A 15,786-nucleotide genomic window follows, 5' to 3' on the forward strand; every position below is an offset into this window, starting at 1 on the left:
TTACCCATTTCCCCTCGCCCCACCTTACCGCAGTTTCAACCTGCCAGCTCAGCTCCATCCTCATAACCTGTCCTACCTGCCAATCTTCCTTCCCACCTATCCAATCCACCCTCCTTTCCAACCTATCACCTTCATCCCCCACCCCCATCTACCTACTGTACTTTTAGCTACCTTCTCCCCAGCTCCACCCACCTCCCATTTATCTCTCCACCCCAGAGGCTCCCTGCCTCATTCCTGATGAAAGGCTTTTGCCCGAAACATCGATTTTCCAGCTCCTCGGATGCTGCCTGACCTGTTACGCTTTTCCAGTATCACTCTAATCTAGACACTAAATAGTTTTACTCCAATCCATTAAATGACCATTCATTATTACTGTCAATGGTCCTTTAATCCCCATGGGTTTCATTGTGCTAAATCTATTATATGGTATTTTATCAAACATGCTCTGAATGACAATATACACAAAGAGCTCTACCCACATTCACTATCTTATTTCAAAGAATGCTAATCTGCCTTTTAAAAAACAAATCTGTCATTAACCCATATTTTTCAAAGTCAAACCTATTTTTTCCTGGATTATTGTTTGTGAAATTTATCCATTTCTTGCTATTAATTTAGAAATTGATTGTTGAATTGAATGGTTGAAGGATTGGAATTGGTTCTTGCCTTACTGCAGAGAAGTTGGGGAGTCTCCGATAAGTGATTATGTTCTTTCCTATTCTTCAGTTTCATCATACTATACAAATTTATGGTAAAGTTAATAAAATTTAAGATCAGGTAAACATTATTAATAGTCAAAACTCATTATATATAGCATCTGTGCTGCCATCATTAATGACATTTGGAAGTACCTGAATACTACAGTGATCCAGTACAAACATGCCTGCTGTAAGTATTGGAAATTTGAGTAGCTTTGGCTCACAGACTATGAACTGGAGGTGAAAACATGCACAGTGACATATTAAGGAGGGGGACGTTTACCAGATTCTTTGTACTAGGAGGCAGCCACACCACTTGTGACAGGGTATTCTGATTTGATCGGTGGGAAGCAACAGGAGGATATGACCGAGTGCAGCAATAGGAGTATCAGCCTCTATAAGTCTCCAATAGATATGAGGTCCTCTCAACCACTTTGCCAGAGAGCAGGCCTTGCTTGGTGGAAGAGCAAACTGACCATCAACCATTCAAGTTGGGGGGAGCAACAGAAATGTGATGAGAGATAGTATCATGGAGGGGTTTGATGACATTCCCTGCCAAGATCAAGAGTTCAACCACTCTGGTGTCAGCAGTGCCACATCTGCTCAGGACTTGCAGTGGGACGGGGACAATCCATGCACGCACCAACATCATAGACAGTACTATTAAACAGGTTCTGCAAAGAGCATATGAGAAGTTAAGCACCAAACTAACAAGTAGAAACTCAAAAGGTTATAACCTCTGAATTGCTTCTGAAGCCCCATGCAAATTGGTATAAGGCAGATACGGAGTCCAGAACTAGAAGGCATAGGTTTGGGTGAGGGGGAAAAATTTAAAATGGATCTAAGGGGCAACTTTCTCACGCTGAGGATGGTGCATGTATGGAATGAGCTGCCAGTGGAAGTGGTGGAAGCTGCAGCATTTAAAAGGTAATGAATTACAGCATTTGAAAGGTAATGAATAGGAAGAGTTTAGAGGGATACAGGCCAAGTGCTGGCAAATGGGACTAGATTAAGTTAGCATATCTGGTCGGCATGGACAAGTGGGACACAGAAGGGTCTGTTTCCGTGCCACACATTTCCATGACTCTATGCGGGTTAAAGAATGGTGTGCAAATGAATTCTGGTTCATAGGCCACTGACATCATTACTGGGGAAAGTGGGAGCTGTAAGTGAGCAGGCAAAAATCTAGTAGACAAAATATTGTGGAAAAATGTAAATTTATTCACTATGGCAAAAACAACTTTTGAAATAAAGTGCATTACTTAAATGGAGAATGAATGCAGAATTCTGAGGTGCTAAGGTATTTAAATGGTCTGACACAAAATTCACAAGTAGTTAGTATACAAGTACAACAAATGATCAAGATGACCAATTGGATTCTATCCTTTATACGAAGGAAATTGATTGCAAAGTGAGGGCAGAGTTATACATCAGTTCTATATGAAATTGATGAGATCACATCTTAAGTACTCTGTAGAGTTTTGGTCTCCTTATGTAAGGATGGATGCAAATGCATTGGAGAAGGTTTACTAGATCAGTAAAGGTCCTGAATGGCACTGACAACCTGGACGTGGAAAGGATGTTTTCTTTCATGGGGTCAGTCCAGATCTAGGGGCATGGATTTAAAATTAGGGGTTATCCTCTTCAGAGGGGCAAGAAACGTTTTCTCTGAGGTTTACGCAAGTTTGGAACTCTTTACTGAAGACATCATTGGAGGCACCATCAAAAATTTAAGGCTGAGCTAGATAGATTCTTGTCCCGCAAGGGAATCAAAGCTAAGTTGGGGTTAGACGGGCAAGCGAAACTCAAAACACTAACAGATCAGCCAGGATATTCTTGAATGGCAGACCAGGCTCGGTGGCCTGAATTTATCTATTTCAGCTCTATTTTGGAGGTTTGTAAATACTTTATACTTAATTCTCGACAAAAAAGTCTAATTAGATTCAATTTATCTAGCCTATGTTGAAACAATTTTGATTAGATTAGATTAGATTCCTTGCAATGTGGAAACAGGGCCTTTGGCCCAACAAGTCCACACCCGCCCTCTGAACAGTAACCCACCCAGACCCAGTTCCCTCTGACTAACGCATATAACACTATGGGCAATTTAGGATGGCCAATTCACCTGACCTGCACATCTTTGTGACTGTGGGAGGAAACCGGAGCACCCAGAGGAAACCCACACAGACACGGGGAGAATGCGCAAACTCCACACAGAGTCGCCCAAGGCTGGAACCAAACCTGGGTCCCTGGCCGTGAGACAGCAGTGCTAACCAGTGAGCCAACCCATAATTACACCCTGTACCTTGGCATCATCTGCAAACTCTCTGGCTATTGCCAAATCATTGTCACATACTGCGAAATGAAGTGGCCCTAGAGTTGAACATTGCATAATCCCATAAAGGCAATTGACATTACCTTGAACACATACTCTCCATTTCTTTTTGTCTATACTAGAAAATATTGGTTGTTACAACTGAAGTTAACAAGAACAATCGCACAAAGTAACCATAATAGAAGAAGGGAAAGTTCGAAGTACACAACAGCTCAAACCTTAATTCTGCTGGCCTTTAGCTCCTGATTCAATTCATTTAAAACCATTACCAATGCAGCACAAATTCTCTAGTACAGTTAAGAGTCACATAAACAAAACAAAACATAGACATGACACACTTTGCAAATAAAACTCTGTACAAAGTATATTTAGGGCAATGACTTCACAAATAAACTGGTTTCACATAGTTCTCCAAGTCAACCTACATAAGTTTCCTAGCAGATACAGTCTATAATTTTGCCTAAAAGTTACCTGTCCTGATGGTGTGATCCCAGCCACAAAAAACAAAGGAAAATAAAAGTAAAAGAATAGCCTGTGGATACCAGTTCTCAGTGTCAAGAGTTTCAAGATCACCAAACCTCTCTGGAAATAAAATCGTCAAGAACCAAGGTTGGCACAGCAGCTGGATATAGTGAAGTTTCTTCCAAATCCCACCTTTCTTAACACTTGAGCTCATCGAAGGTTCTTTTGTTCGCAACCCATTTCAACAACTTCTGTTTGCACTTCACCTTTGTGCTCTATGTCCAGGAACGTCAACCAAGTTTTTCATCTACATGCTCAAATCCCACTGTAGTCTCACACTGCCCCTCCTAGAAATCTGTGCTTCTTCAATTCGACATCTTGCGAACCTTAATTCCATTCTTCCAATACCTTGTTCTCCACCTCCGCAAAAACAAATGCCTGTGCCTTCAGCTACAACTGGCCCAATACTTTCCTTTAACCTCTTCCCTTCTGTCTCCTTTTGAGGCTTTGAACTTTCCTTGAATGTCCAACCTGTTGCAGCATTGCTGTTAATTCATCATATTAAATTTTGTCTTATTGCATGTGAGGTCTTTGGGATATTTTATTCCTTAAAGGCACAACATCAGTGGGAGATGACATAATTAGATACAAGACACAAAGGCCAACAGCACATGCACAGCAGCCTGAACTGAAGCAAAGTATTCTACATGTCATCATAATATCCACCTACATTATTTTTCCTGATTAGGTGAACTACCTCAAGATAGTCAACAACACAGGAGGCTATTCCACACCAGCTCTATAACTGGATTCCTTTTGTTTTGGTCTTTTTTTTAAAACCCCATCAAGGCTACAAAATATTACAACTTATCCGCTTCACAATCTGGCAAGGTGCTGAGTTCTGACTCAAGGTAATTTATTTTAAACATCATGCCAAGACCACATCAATTGTAGCCTATATCTTCAACATTGTTCCTTTAGGTTGAAGTCACTCAGAAGTGAGTCATTTTGTTCAAAAATTACAGCAATCAAACAATGTGTGGACCATCTTAATATGCAGTTTGGAATTTAACAGGTACAATATGTGCAGCATAACACACTGAACATTCAAGCATCTTTCAATTACTACAGTGAAGATTAAAATTAGCGACAGGCCATTTAAAAGTAATATCAGGAAGCACTTTTTACAGAAAAAGGAAAGCATAAGCTGCAACTGTCCTCTCAAACTACTGTGGATTCTGAGGGTCACTCAATCATCAAGACAAAAGTCAACAGATGTCAAATAGGTAAGAGTATCAAAAGATTTGAAGCAAAGGAAGGAAAATGAGTTGAGATGCACATCAGTCATGATCTGATAGAACAGCAAAAGCAACCTTCAGTGATGGGTTAGTTCAATCCTTTTCCTACAGCAGGAAGAGACAACTATGCCTACCTGTTAACTGGAGTGTGAAATCGTGGTATAGTTCTTTATTGATACCATGCAATTCATCCTCACGCCACACTTTGCCATCCGGTGTTCGGATTTTGGTCTCCATAGGGTTGAAACCTGGAATAAAAAATAAGGATCCGTGACATCAGAATCCTGAACATGAAAATACACTCCTCCTGCAGTAATATTACCCATCTATAATTCAGCCTGAAACAACTTTAAAAAAACAAAAGACATTTTTGTCAGAAAAGGCTTAGATGAAAGCATCTCCTTCTAGATGGCAGGCTAATACAACTCCATCGGAGAAAGTGAGGACTGCAGAGGCTAGAGATCAGAGTCAAAAAGTGTGGTACTGGAAAGCACAGCAGGTCAGGCAGCATCCGAATAGCAGAAGAATCGACATTTCGGGCATAGGTCTTTCATCAGAAATGAAAGATCATCCTGAAGGGAGTATGTCCACAATGTTGATTTGCCTGCTCCTCAGTTGCTGCCTAACATGCTGTGTTTTTCTAGCACTACATTTTTCGATTCTAATACAGCTCTATAATCAATTAATTAAAAAATTAACAATATTCAATTGATAAGCACCATTTGAGGATAACAACACAACAGAAAAAATGACCTAACCATGGCTAACCAGAAAAAATAAAGAAAACACTGGTATAATAGGGACCTAGGTGGCCTTGAACACCTGTCACTGACAGCAAGCATGCAAGTGCAGAAAGCTGTTTGGAAGGGAAGAGGGTTTGAATGTAGGACCAAGGAATATTGCATGCAGTTTTGGTCTTTTGACCCAAGAGACGATGAATGTGCCAAAAAGGGAGTACGGTAAAAGATTCACCAGGATGATTCCTGGTCTGGTGAATGGGTCTATATTCATTGGAGTCTTGAAGCATTAGAAGAGATCTCATTGAAATGTACACATTTCTTCTGGTCTGGACTGACTTGGCTAGTCATCATCCCATTGCACTTTCCCTACATTACAATGCTTCAATGGCCTTAAAGTGTTTGGGATCCTTCTGAGATTGTGAAAGGCACTAAATAAAACCAAGCCTTTCTTTACTGGTGACACCCTCACACTCCCACCGCCATAACCCCACTAACTGCAATGACCTGGAGCACACTGTCAAATCCATATCTTCCAGCAGCCAAAAATTAATGAAAAAGGGAGAAGGACACAAAGCTCACACCTAGACTTACCTTTGTATGACGGAGCAGGTGGTGCTGCAGCAACCTTTCTCACTTTGGCAGTGGAAGCTGCAGGATCCATTGCAGGCACTACAGTTAGCTCAGAGAGGTTCAGTAGTCGATCTCTCTCAGCAGATTCCTCAGAGTGCTCTCGCTGCTTCCTGATCCGTTCTTTCAGCTTCTCAAGTTTGTCATCATGCTGCTTCCGGCGCATCATCTCAAGTTTCTGCATGACTGACTCAGACGTGGAACTTGGGGAGGACAAATGGGACTGTTCAGAAGGCCGATCACTCTTTGCACCAGACTCGTGGCTCACAACCTTAACATGTGGGCCTTTATCAGTGCCACCTTTCGGACCCAGAGCACCTCGGTCAAGAGTTTTGTAAAGTGCATCGGAGCTGTGCAGACCATCAAGTGCTGAACGGTCGTTGAGATACTTCACCTCAGTGTCATCTACTGCTGTCAAGCAGGTACTCTCATTGTCCAAACAGTGATAATTTCGATTGTCTCGCTCATATATCATGCGGCTAACATCACTTTCCTTCCCTCGCACGTCATTAGAATTACGTTCAGAAAGGAGGCGCTGAGCTTCCAGCTGGCTAGCAGTGAGATACGATGGAACTCTGACATCCACGTCCCTAATAACAAGACAGACCCAGTTATTACTACTCATCCTCATATCTAATTTGTGGTCCTGAAAATTATTAGGATTATTTGAGAAAAATCTAATATAAATCACTTTTGAATACTGACCAAGACCAGCAGAAATGGAAATAAGTGACATTTCCCAAAGTAACACATATCAAAATTAAACCATTGACTGTAAAGGACTTTCAGATATTTGAAGAAAACAAAACATCCTTTTATAGAAAGGAGTAACTGCTCAGGAGAGGAGAGACTTACAAGCATGTTGCCAGAGCTTGAAAACTGTAGCCCAGTAAAAAGGTTTGAAAGGTTAGGGCTATTTTCCTTAGAAAATATGATGATGAGGGTTAATTAACAGAAGTACAAAATTATGAGGGGCATAGATACAGTACACAGGAAAAACTCTCAAATACAGAAGTCAATTAGCAGAAAGCACAGATTTAAGGTGATTGGCAGTAGGATGAGAAGAAGCACAAAGAAAGACATGCAGAGTTTGGTGGGGTCAATAACTCACTGCCCTGGGGTGGGTGCAGAAACTCTTAACTTGAATTAAAATGTAACTGGATCTTCACCTGAAGTGCTGCAAGACAATGGACTAGGTGCTACAAGGTGTGATTAAAATAAGCAGACAGAACGGAGTGACTGGCCTGTAAGTGGACCAATACCTATGATATTACAAATGCAAGTTCTTATTTTAGAGAAACAATCTGCTCACTCCAAAATTACTTTCTCCCTCATTTTCAGATTCATATTCTCTCTTTCCCCTTCCCAACTTGAATTCAGCTCAGGGCACAGTTCCAATGGCAACAGCAGTCGACCAACATCTCACCCAAGTGAGAATTGCTGTATGTAAAAGGCAAAGAGCACCACCAGACTGTTCAGTACTTGGACCTTCCAGTGTTACAGCTTGAACCATTGAAAAGTGCTCAGGGTCCAAATGATGATACTGTTTGTTCCATCTTGCTAACTACCCTCAGCACGTGGACACTGAAGTCAGTGATAGGACTAACCCTACTTGGGTTCAAGCAGAGTTCAACTAACTCAAATGACCAGTGATCAAAGCTAGAACATTAGTGGCCAGTGCAGTTCAGTACTCTACGGCATGGTGAAGTTACAGGCCTGGTCCCTTCACAATTATTTTAACAAAATACAATTTTAATTCACAAAATTATGACATGCAAGACATGGCAGGCAAAAACTGACAGAATACCCCACCCTCAATTTACTGGGATGTTGCCAGGTATGAAAGGTTTGAATTATAAAGAAACACTGAATAGGCTGGGACTTTTTTTTGCTGGAGCGTAAGAAGTTGAGAAGCAACCTGATAGAAGTTCATGAAAAAATAACGAGGTATAGACAGACTTAATGGTAGTTGTCTGTCTTTTCCTTCGGATGGGGGACTTCAAGACAAGGGGGCATATTTTTCAGGTGAGAGGAGAGGGATTTAAAGAGACGAGGCGATTTTCTTTTACACAGAGGGTGGTTCACTTATGGAATAAACTTCCTGAGAAAATAGTGGATGCGGGTACAATTACAACGTTTAAAAAGACATTTGGATAGACATATGAATGGGAAAGGTTTGGAGGGATATGGGCCATGAGGTGGGACTAGTTTAGTTCAGCTTGGACTGATTGGACCAATAGGCCTGTTTCCATGCTGTGTGATGCGAAAAAAAACCCTTGAGTTACTTGTTTTTGCTAGTTCTTCATCTCAAATCAAGACAACAACAGAAGCAAAGTTGGACTTGCCAGCCTCACTTTCACTGTTTATACATTAGGAGCTGGAGAATTGGGGAATGTGCCAAAGGATACATAGTGGCTATGAAACTGAATAACCTTAGGAGTCAAGAGGAAGGGAGAAGCTGTTGAAAGCAGAGTGACATTCACTGCAGAAAAGGTTTATTTCTGTTCTGAATTTGTACCTTTATCCTAGTCAAAGTAATTTGCATGTGCCAAACGCACACATTAGGCTGACATCTGTTCCCACTGTGAACAATATATTACAACAATTATCCTGGTACGTTTGCGGTCAAAATGTATTAAAGTAAGAAAAAACAGAATCAATGTTTCACTTCAACAAAAGAAATGTGTCCAAAAACACTTTCATTCTACTTAAAATTCAGCTCTGTTCTGGAATGGTTACCACATTAGGTTGCATAAATCTGGGCATAGGAACAGTATCACAACCAAAGTTTCAACATGTCTTATTATAATCAGTAGGAGATAAGGCACACAATGGATTTGTAGCAGCCTCTACCCCAAAACAGTGAGACCCTTTTTACAGATCAATTTTATGACTCAGCCTGAGTCACTAGACATTCCAAAAATCAAGTTGGAGATTACAAAGGACAAACTATCCAATCATCTGACGAACGAGCAGCGCTCTGCCAGCTAGTGTTTCCAAATAAATCTGTTGGACTATAACCTGGTTTTGAGAGATTTTTAACTTTGTCCACTCCATCCAACACTGGCACCTCCAAGTTATGAAGATACAAATAGCATGCCTGCATAAAACCAGGACGGGGATAGGCATAGCACAAAGAACTTCAGGTAAGAGTATTATAAAACCATTGACAATGAGCAGAGCCATTCAGGCCATTGTACATGCCAGCTCTCAGAAATTCCCATGTTATAATCGCCCCATGTTCTTTAAAATTTGTTTCTTTAAAAAAAAGTACTTACCAATTTTTTAAAAGACAAATTGCACTCTTCTTCGGTGACACATACAAAAATGTTATGCAGTTTTTTTTATTCACCCATGGGCATCACTGGCTGGCTAGCAGTTATTGCTTATCCTAGTTGCCCTTGAGGCAGCGGTGAGGTACCATTGCAGCCCACATGCCATAGGTTGACCCACAATGCTCTTAAGGGAATTCCAGGATTTTGACCCAGCGATAGTGAAGGAACATATATTTCCAAGTCACAATGGTGAGTGTCTTGGAAGGGAACTTGCAGGTGGCAGTGTCCTCATGCACTGGCTGTCATTCTTCATCTTGTGATCATGGCCACCTAAGTTGTCACGGGCTTGCAACGTGCTATCGAGGGATCTTTGAAGTTTCTGCTGTGCAACTTGTACTTGAACACATTACTGCTTCTGAGTGGCGATAATGGAAGGAGTGGATGTGATCATGTCAAGCTTGGGTGCTGTTAGACGTGCATTCATCCAGTGGACAGCATTCTATCACACTAACTTGTGCCTTGTAGATGATGAACATGCTTTGGGAGTCAGGTAGTGAGTTAGTCACCACAGCATTCCTAGCCTCTAATCTGCACTTGTAGCCACTGCAATTATGTGGCAAGTCCAGTTGAGTGTCGGGTCAATAGTAGCCCCCAAGATGTTGATAATAGGATATTCAGTGATGTAAACACCACTGAATGTCAAGAGGTGGTGGTCAGATTATCTGTTATTGCAAATAATCATTGCCTGACATAGTATGGTGTGATAATACTTGCCACTTGTCAGCCCAAGCCTGGATATTGTCCAGATCTTGCTGCATTTGAACCTAGGAGTTGTGACTGCTGCTGAACATTGCACAATCATCGGTGATCATCCCCATGGTGCCCTTAGGGAGGGTATCCAGGGTTTTGACTTTACGATCAAGAGAAGGTGATTGATGCAGCAGCTCAAGATAGTTGGACCTGAGACACATGCATGAGGAATTCCTGCAAAGATGCCCTATAGCTAAGATGGCTGACCACCTACAACCATCTTCCTATTTTGCAGAAATAGGACTCCAATGAGCAAAGAGTTTGCCCCCGATCCACACTGATTCCAGTTTTCTTAGGACTCGTCAATGCCACACTCATTAAATGTGGTCTTGACATCAAGGGCCGTCAGTCTTACCTCACCTCTGGAATTCACCTCTTCTGCCTACGTTTTAAAGGTGGCTGGAATGAGGTCAGCAGCAAGGTGGCCTTGGTCAATGGGTGTCACTGAGCAGCTTACTGCTGACGAAGAGCTGCTTTATAGCACCGTTGAGGACAACTCCCATCACCACTATTGTCGGAATGCTGTCAGGGTTTATCTCCTTTGTGATATACATTGTTGCCAATCATTTCTTGATATTACGTGGAGTGAATCGAATAGACTCAAGATCGATATCAACGATGCTGGGGACCATCGGATGAGGCAGAGATGGATCATCTGCTCGGCTCATCTGGTTGAAGATTGCTGTGAATGCTTCAGCTTTATCTTTTGCACTGATGTGTCGGGCTCTTCCATCACTGACCAGGCGAACATTTATTGAGGTCCTCCTCCAGTGAGAATTTAACTGTCCAGTACCATTCACGACTGGATGCGGCAGGAATGCAAAGCTTAAGAAGAACTTAGAATCGATCCTCAGCCTTGAGTTGCTAGATCTGTTCAAAGTCTGTCACATTTAGCACAGTGATAGTGCCACACAATGGTATGGAAGTTATTCTCAATGTGAAGAAGAGACTTTGCCTTCACAAGGACTGGGCAGTGGTCACTCTAACTGATTCTGTCATAGACAGATACATCCACAGCTAGCACATTGGTAAGCATGAGCACAAGAATATTTTTTCGTTGGTTCCCTCACCACTTGCCACAGACTCACTGGGACCTGGCTGGCTCGATCAGTAGTATTGCTGTCAAGCCACTCTTTATGGTGGACATTGAAATTCCCCACCCATATTACATTTTGCACCCTTGTCACCCTCAGTACTTCCTCCAAGTGTTGTTCAACATGTAGGAGTACCGATTCAGATGGTTTCTTCGCCCATGTTTAACCTGAAGTAAGTGTTCAGGACTCCGAGAGGCAATGCTCCCTGACCATCTATGACAGTACTATCATATCTGGTGGACCTGTACTCAAAAATGGAACAGGACATACCATGGGATACTGACAATGGTCTCTGGGATACTATCTGTAAGGTTTGTTTCATGAGTATGACTGTCAGGCTGCTTACTCACTAGTTTTGATGCAGCTATCCAACTTTGGGAGTAAAACCCCGATGTTAGTAAGAGGACTTTGCAGGGTCAACAGGCGCTTTTTTTTTGCATTGCCGGTGCCTAGGTCAATGTCTATTTTCATTTCTTTTTCATAGCTTTTTGACGACTAACGACTAAGTGGCTTGTTTAGTTATCGCGTAGGGTGGTCATGAGTTAACCACATTGCCGTATGTCTGGAGTCACATGTAGGCCAGACCAAGTGAGGACAACAGATTTTTTTCTCTGAAGGACATCAGTGAGTCAAGTTAGGTTTTTACAATCAATGGCTTCATGGTCATCAGTAAACTCTTAACTCTACATTGCTTGTACTGAATTATAATTTCACCATCTGCCATGGTGGCATTCGAACAAGCTGGAGCCCCCACAACTTTAACTGAGTATCTGGATTAACCGCAGAACAATCATACCACTAAACCTTCACCTCCCCTTGAAATGAAACTTGATGCAAATGACAGTCTGTAACTTTATTAATTTGGTGGCTTCCATAACTTCACCTTGTATTTACCCTCTACTTACTGTCTCTTCCACCAACAGAAGCAGTTCTTCCAAATTCCTGACCATTTTTGAGGTTTCCTCTGAACCACTGTTCAATCAAATTTATCTAATCTCTCTTGATTACTATAATCAACAAATATCAAGTTCACACTTGCACAGCTTTGAAGTCATTCCTGAATTAGGGTTCCCAATACTGGGTACAACATTCCAACAGTAACTTAACCAATGATTTGTGACCGTTTAACATTTATTTTTGTGCTCCAGCCGCTATTTATAAATGGCTCTGATGAACTGATGATGATCTGAATACTGAGCTTCACTAACATATCACCAACAATAGCTGGTTCTGTAGGGCAGTGAAATTGGAAAAAAGACCAAATAAAACCAACTGAGGTCGGTTACATGGCAAAGGATTCTTGTAAGCACATTCTATTATTATTATTCCATATTTGAAATTATGCCCATGTTTCTCATAGAAACTGCCTCAGGGTACTGGCAGACCCCAGTTTACAAATGGTTTCTGTTCTACAGTGTGTCTGCAAGTCAATTTGTACACAAGTTGGAACACACGACTGTACAATGTAAAAGAGTCTAAGTACAGAAAATGTTTGCGTGCAAGATCTTTAAAATTACACCCTCGGATGAGGTCACGTATGTAAGAACAAGAATTCTGAAGTCTGGGCTGCTCTATGTATCTATCCTGCCACTGTTAACTCTGTAGTGCTTTTAGTGTCAGAAGAGTGCAACTATAACTTGTCAAGTATGTATCGGTTATTTCTAATATATGCACGATGGAGGAACTCAAAGTGACCAACACAAAATACATATGTCTGGTCATACCTATAAGTAGTTAGCGGATCTCTGAATTCAACTCGACTGCTCTTTGTAATGTTACTTTCCAGAGTGGTAGATCGCAAGGGGCTGCGGGAGGTGTTGTCCTTCCGTGATTTGCTGCGACTACTGGACTTGACAGATGCAGCACTGGCTACAGAATCCTCCAGATACCTTCCATCTGATAGAAATAGAAACAAAGCTTAGAAAGTAATAAAGGAGCATGCATTCCATTATCACAATCAATGGTATTGGTTAGTAAGCACAAGTTTCTCTCAAAAAGGTTGAAGAGATAATGGTAAGTTAATTCTTCTCGGCCACCTCCTCAAATTCAGTAGACCAAATTGAAGTGATAAACCAGAGATTTGGGGGGAATCTGCAATGGGGACCAGTCGTTGACATGGATGGATGGGGGAGATGACCACTTCAGGAAGGGAATGGAGGGTTGACTTTGCCTGTTAAGCCTTAACAAAGAAGCTCCATAAATTAGAGAGAAGGAAAAGATTCCATAGCCTCAGTCTCTGTTGCAAATGCTTTCAAAACACTGCAAAATGTCAGTGCATGCCACTCTACCATTTCACTTAATTTCACCAGGGTTATGACTTTTGTCTGAAGCTACTGATCAATAATGGCCAGCATTAGGTCAAGAGTGACTGTTGAGCTAACTACCATGAACAATTCATTTCCTTTTCCTTCCACTTACCCCTTCTACTGATTTTTCGAGTAGCACTGTTCAAAGTTTTCTTAGTATCCATCACTGTATCTATCACTGCAGTAGTGGTGGGTATAGCTTCCAGCCTGTTTTCTATGTGTCGCAACTGGGAGGAAAGAAAAATAATGAATCAAACACAATGCAAGTTAAGGTAGTATGTTTCATGCAGTAAAAGTTCTTTAGAGCCAAGCTGGAATCAAAGGGGAATTAGAAAATATGCAGGATGTCAAACATTTATTTTGAGGGAAATTGGAAGCTAAGAAGCAGGAAATGTCAGGGTGAGACTGGGAAGTATAGAGCCAGAATGCTCAGTGGTCAGAATGACCTGAGATATGGAGGGGGCCAGGACAGAAAAAGAGTTGGAAAAGCAAAGGGGAACTACATACAAATCTGTACATAGGAACTTTGAAACTGAAGGACTGGGTTAAGGCAGAGAATGAAGATAAGTAGCAAGAGAGTGATAAGCGAGCAGGATTATGATGTGGAAGATAGAATGTGTAGACATGTACAGCATGGAATTAAAGATGTCAGCATGTGGAAACTACACACAAGGAAGAATCAGCCATTCGGTCCTTTGAGCCTGCTCCATTATTTAATAAGATCATGGCTGTCATGACTGTAACCCCAAATACACATTCCCTCCCATTCCTGATAACCTTTTGTTCCCTCTTTACAAGAATGTATCCACTTTGGACTTGAAAATAATTAAAAGCTCTGCTTTCACTGCTTTTTCATGAAGTGAGCTCCTCAAAAAAAGGAGGCAATCCTTCCATTTTAAACCAGCAACCTTTCACTTTTAAACAGTTCTAGATGCCCCAATTAAGTGGAAGCATCCTCTCTACATCTATCCTGTCAAAGCCCCTCAAGTCACTTCTTACTTTCCTAACCTCCAGCAATACAACCCTAACCTATGCAACCTTCCATAAGGGAACCTTCCACTGCAGGTCTGGCAAACCTTCTTTGAACTGCTTTCAACACATTTACATCCTTCCTTAAATAAGGTGACTAATACTATACACAGCACTTTAGATAGGATCCCACCAATGGCCAGTATAACTGAGGCATAACCTCCCTAGTGTTCAAGTCCCTTCGCAATAAATTAAAACATTCTTATCAGTTTTCCCAATTTCTTACTATACCTGCATTTGAAAATCATGCACCAGGCCATTTACATCCCTCTTTCTCACATCTCAGTAATCTCCCACCAATTAGATAAGATGCTTTTATAACCTTCTTGCCAAAGTGAAAAAAATTCACATTTCCCACATTATACACCAAGTCAGATCTTTGCCTATTCAAACTATTGGTATCTTTTTGCAACCTCATGTTTGCTTCACAACCTGCTTTTCTACTTGTGTTCTCAGTAAACTTGGCAACTCATCTTCCAAGTCTTCACCCAAATCTTTTCAAATCGTAAGCATTTGAGACGCAACACCGAACCCTTTGGCACACTACTTCTTACATTCTGCCAACCTGAAAAAGACCCATTTATGCCTACTCTCTTCCTGTTTCCCAGCCAATCTCCTACTTAAGGTAATATGTTAAACTCTGCAACATGAGTTATTACTTTCAGTAATAACCTTTAATGTGGCCTTTTATCAAATAAAAAAGGGACATTCTTATGCATTAACAGTTACTTGAAATCCACTTACCAGAAGCCTTAAGTACAAAGTCTGAATGAATATACTGGATACCAGTCCCATTCAAACAACCGACACCATGAATCATAACAAATAAAATTTTTTGACATACTTACAGCAGCTTTGGTCTTGTTGACTGTATTCCATGCCGAGGCCAAATCTAAAAAACAAGAGACATCTGAGTTTAGCCATTACATTTCAAGCATTTCACGAATTCTAACCTAACATTTTGCAATTACATGGTAATGATGAACTCCTATATCTCCCCTGTCTTGTTTTTTTTAGTTTCAAGGCTGGATTCCATTTTTATATTTATAACTGCATGTGTCTGGGATGTTTCTCCCTTGAGAAAGGTCAGTAATTTTATTGACAATGTGCCT

General features: G+C 41.2%; 1 protein-coding gene across 5 annotated transcripts in view; it reads right to left on the reverse strand.

Annotated features, from left to right (window-relative positions):
- cep350 (centrosomal protein 350) overlaps positions 1–15,786 on the reverse strand; it is a 158,676-nt gene that overhangs the window by 116,467 nt on the left and 26,423 nt on the right. For all 5 annotated transcript variants that reach the window (XM_060830073.1, XM_060830074.1, XM_060830075.1 and 2 more), the window contains exons 3-7: positions 15,523–15,566; positions 13,758–13,872; positions 13,064–13,235; positions 6,125–6,750; positions 4,928–5,041 (exon numbers count right to left, since the gene is read on the reverse strand). In XM_060830073.1, coding sequence (XP_060686056.1) covers positions 4,928–5,041; positions 6,125–6,750; positions 13,064–13,235; positions 13,758–13,872; positions 15,523–15,566 — 1,071 coding nt within the window. The remainder of the gene's footprint in view (positions 1–4,927; positions 5,042–6,124; positions 6,751–13,063; positions 13,236–13,757; positions 13,873–15,522; positions 15,567–15,786) is intronic.

Source organism: Hemiscyllium ocellatum, chromosome 9 (assembly GCF_020745735.1).
Source record: "Hemiscyllium ocellatum isolate sHemOce1 chromosome 9, sHemOce1.pat.X.cur, whole genome shotgun sequence".
NCBI classification, from domain to species: Eukaryota; Metazoa; Chordata; class Chondrichthyes; order Orectolobiformes; family Hemiscylliidae; genus Hemiscyllium; species Hemiscyllium ocellatum.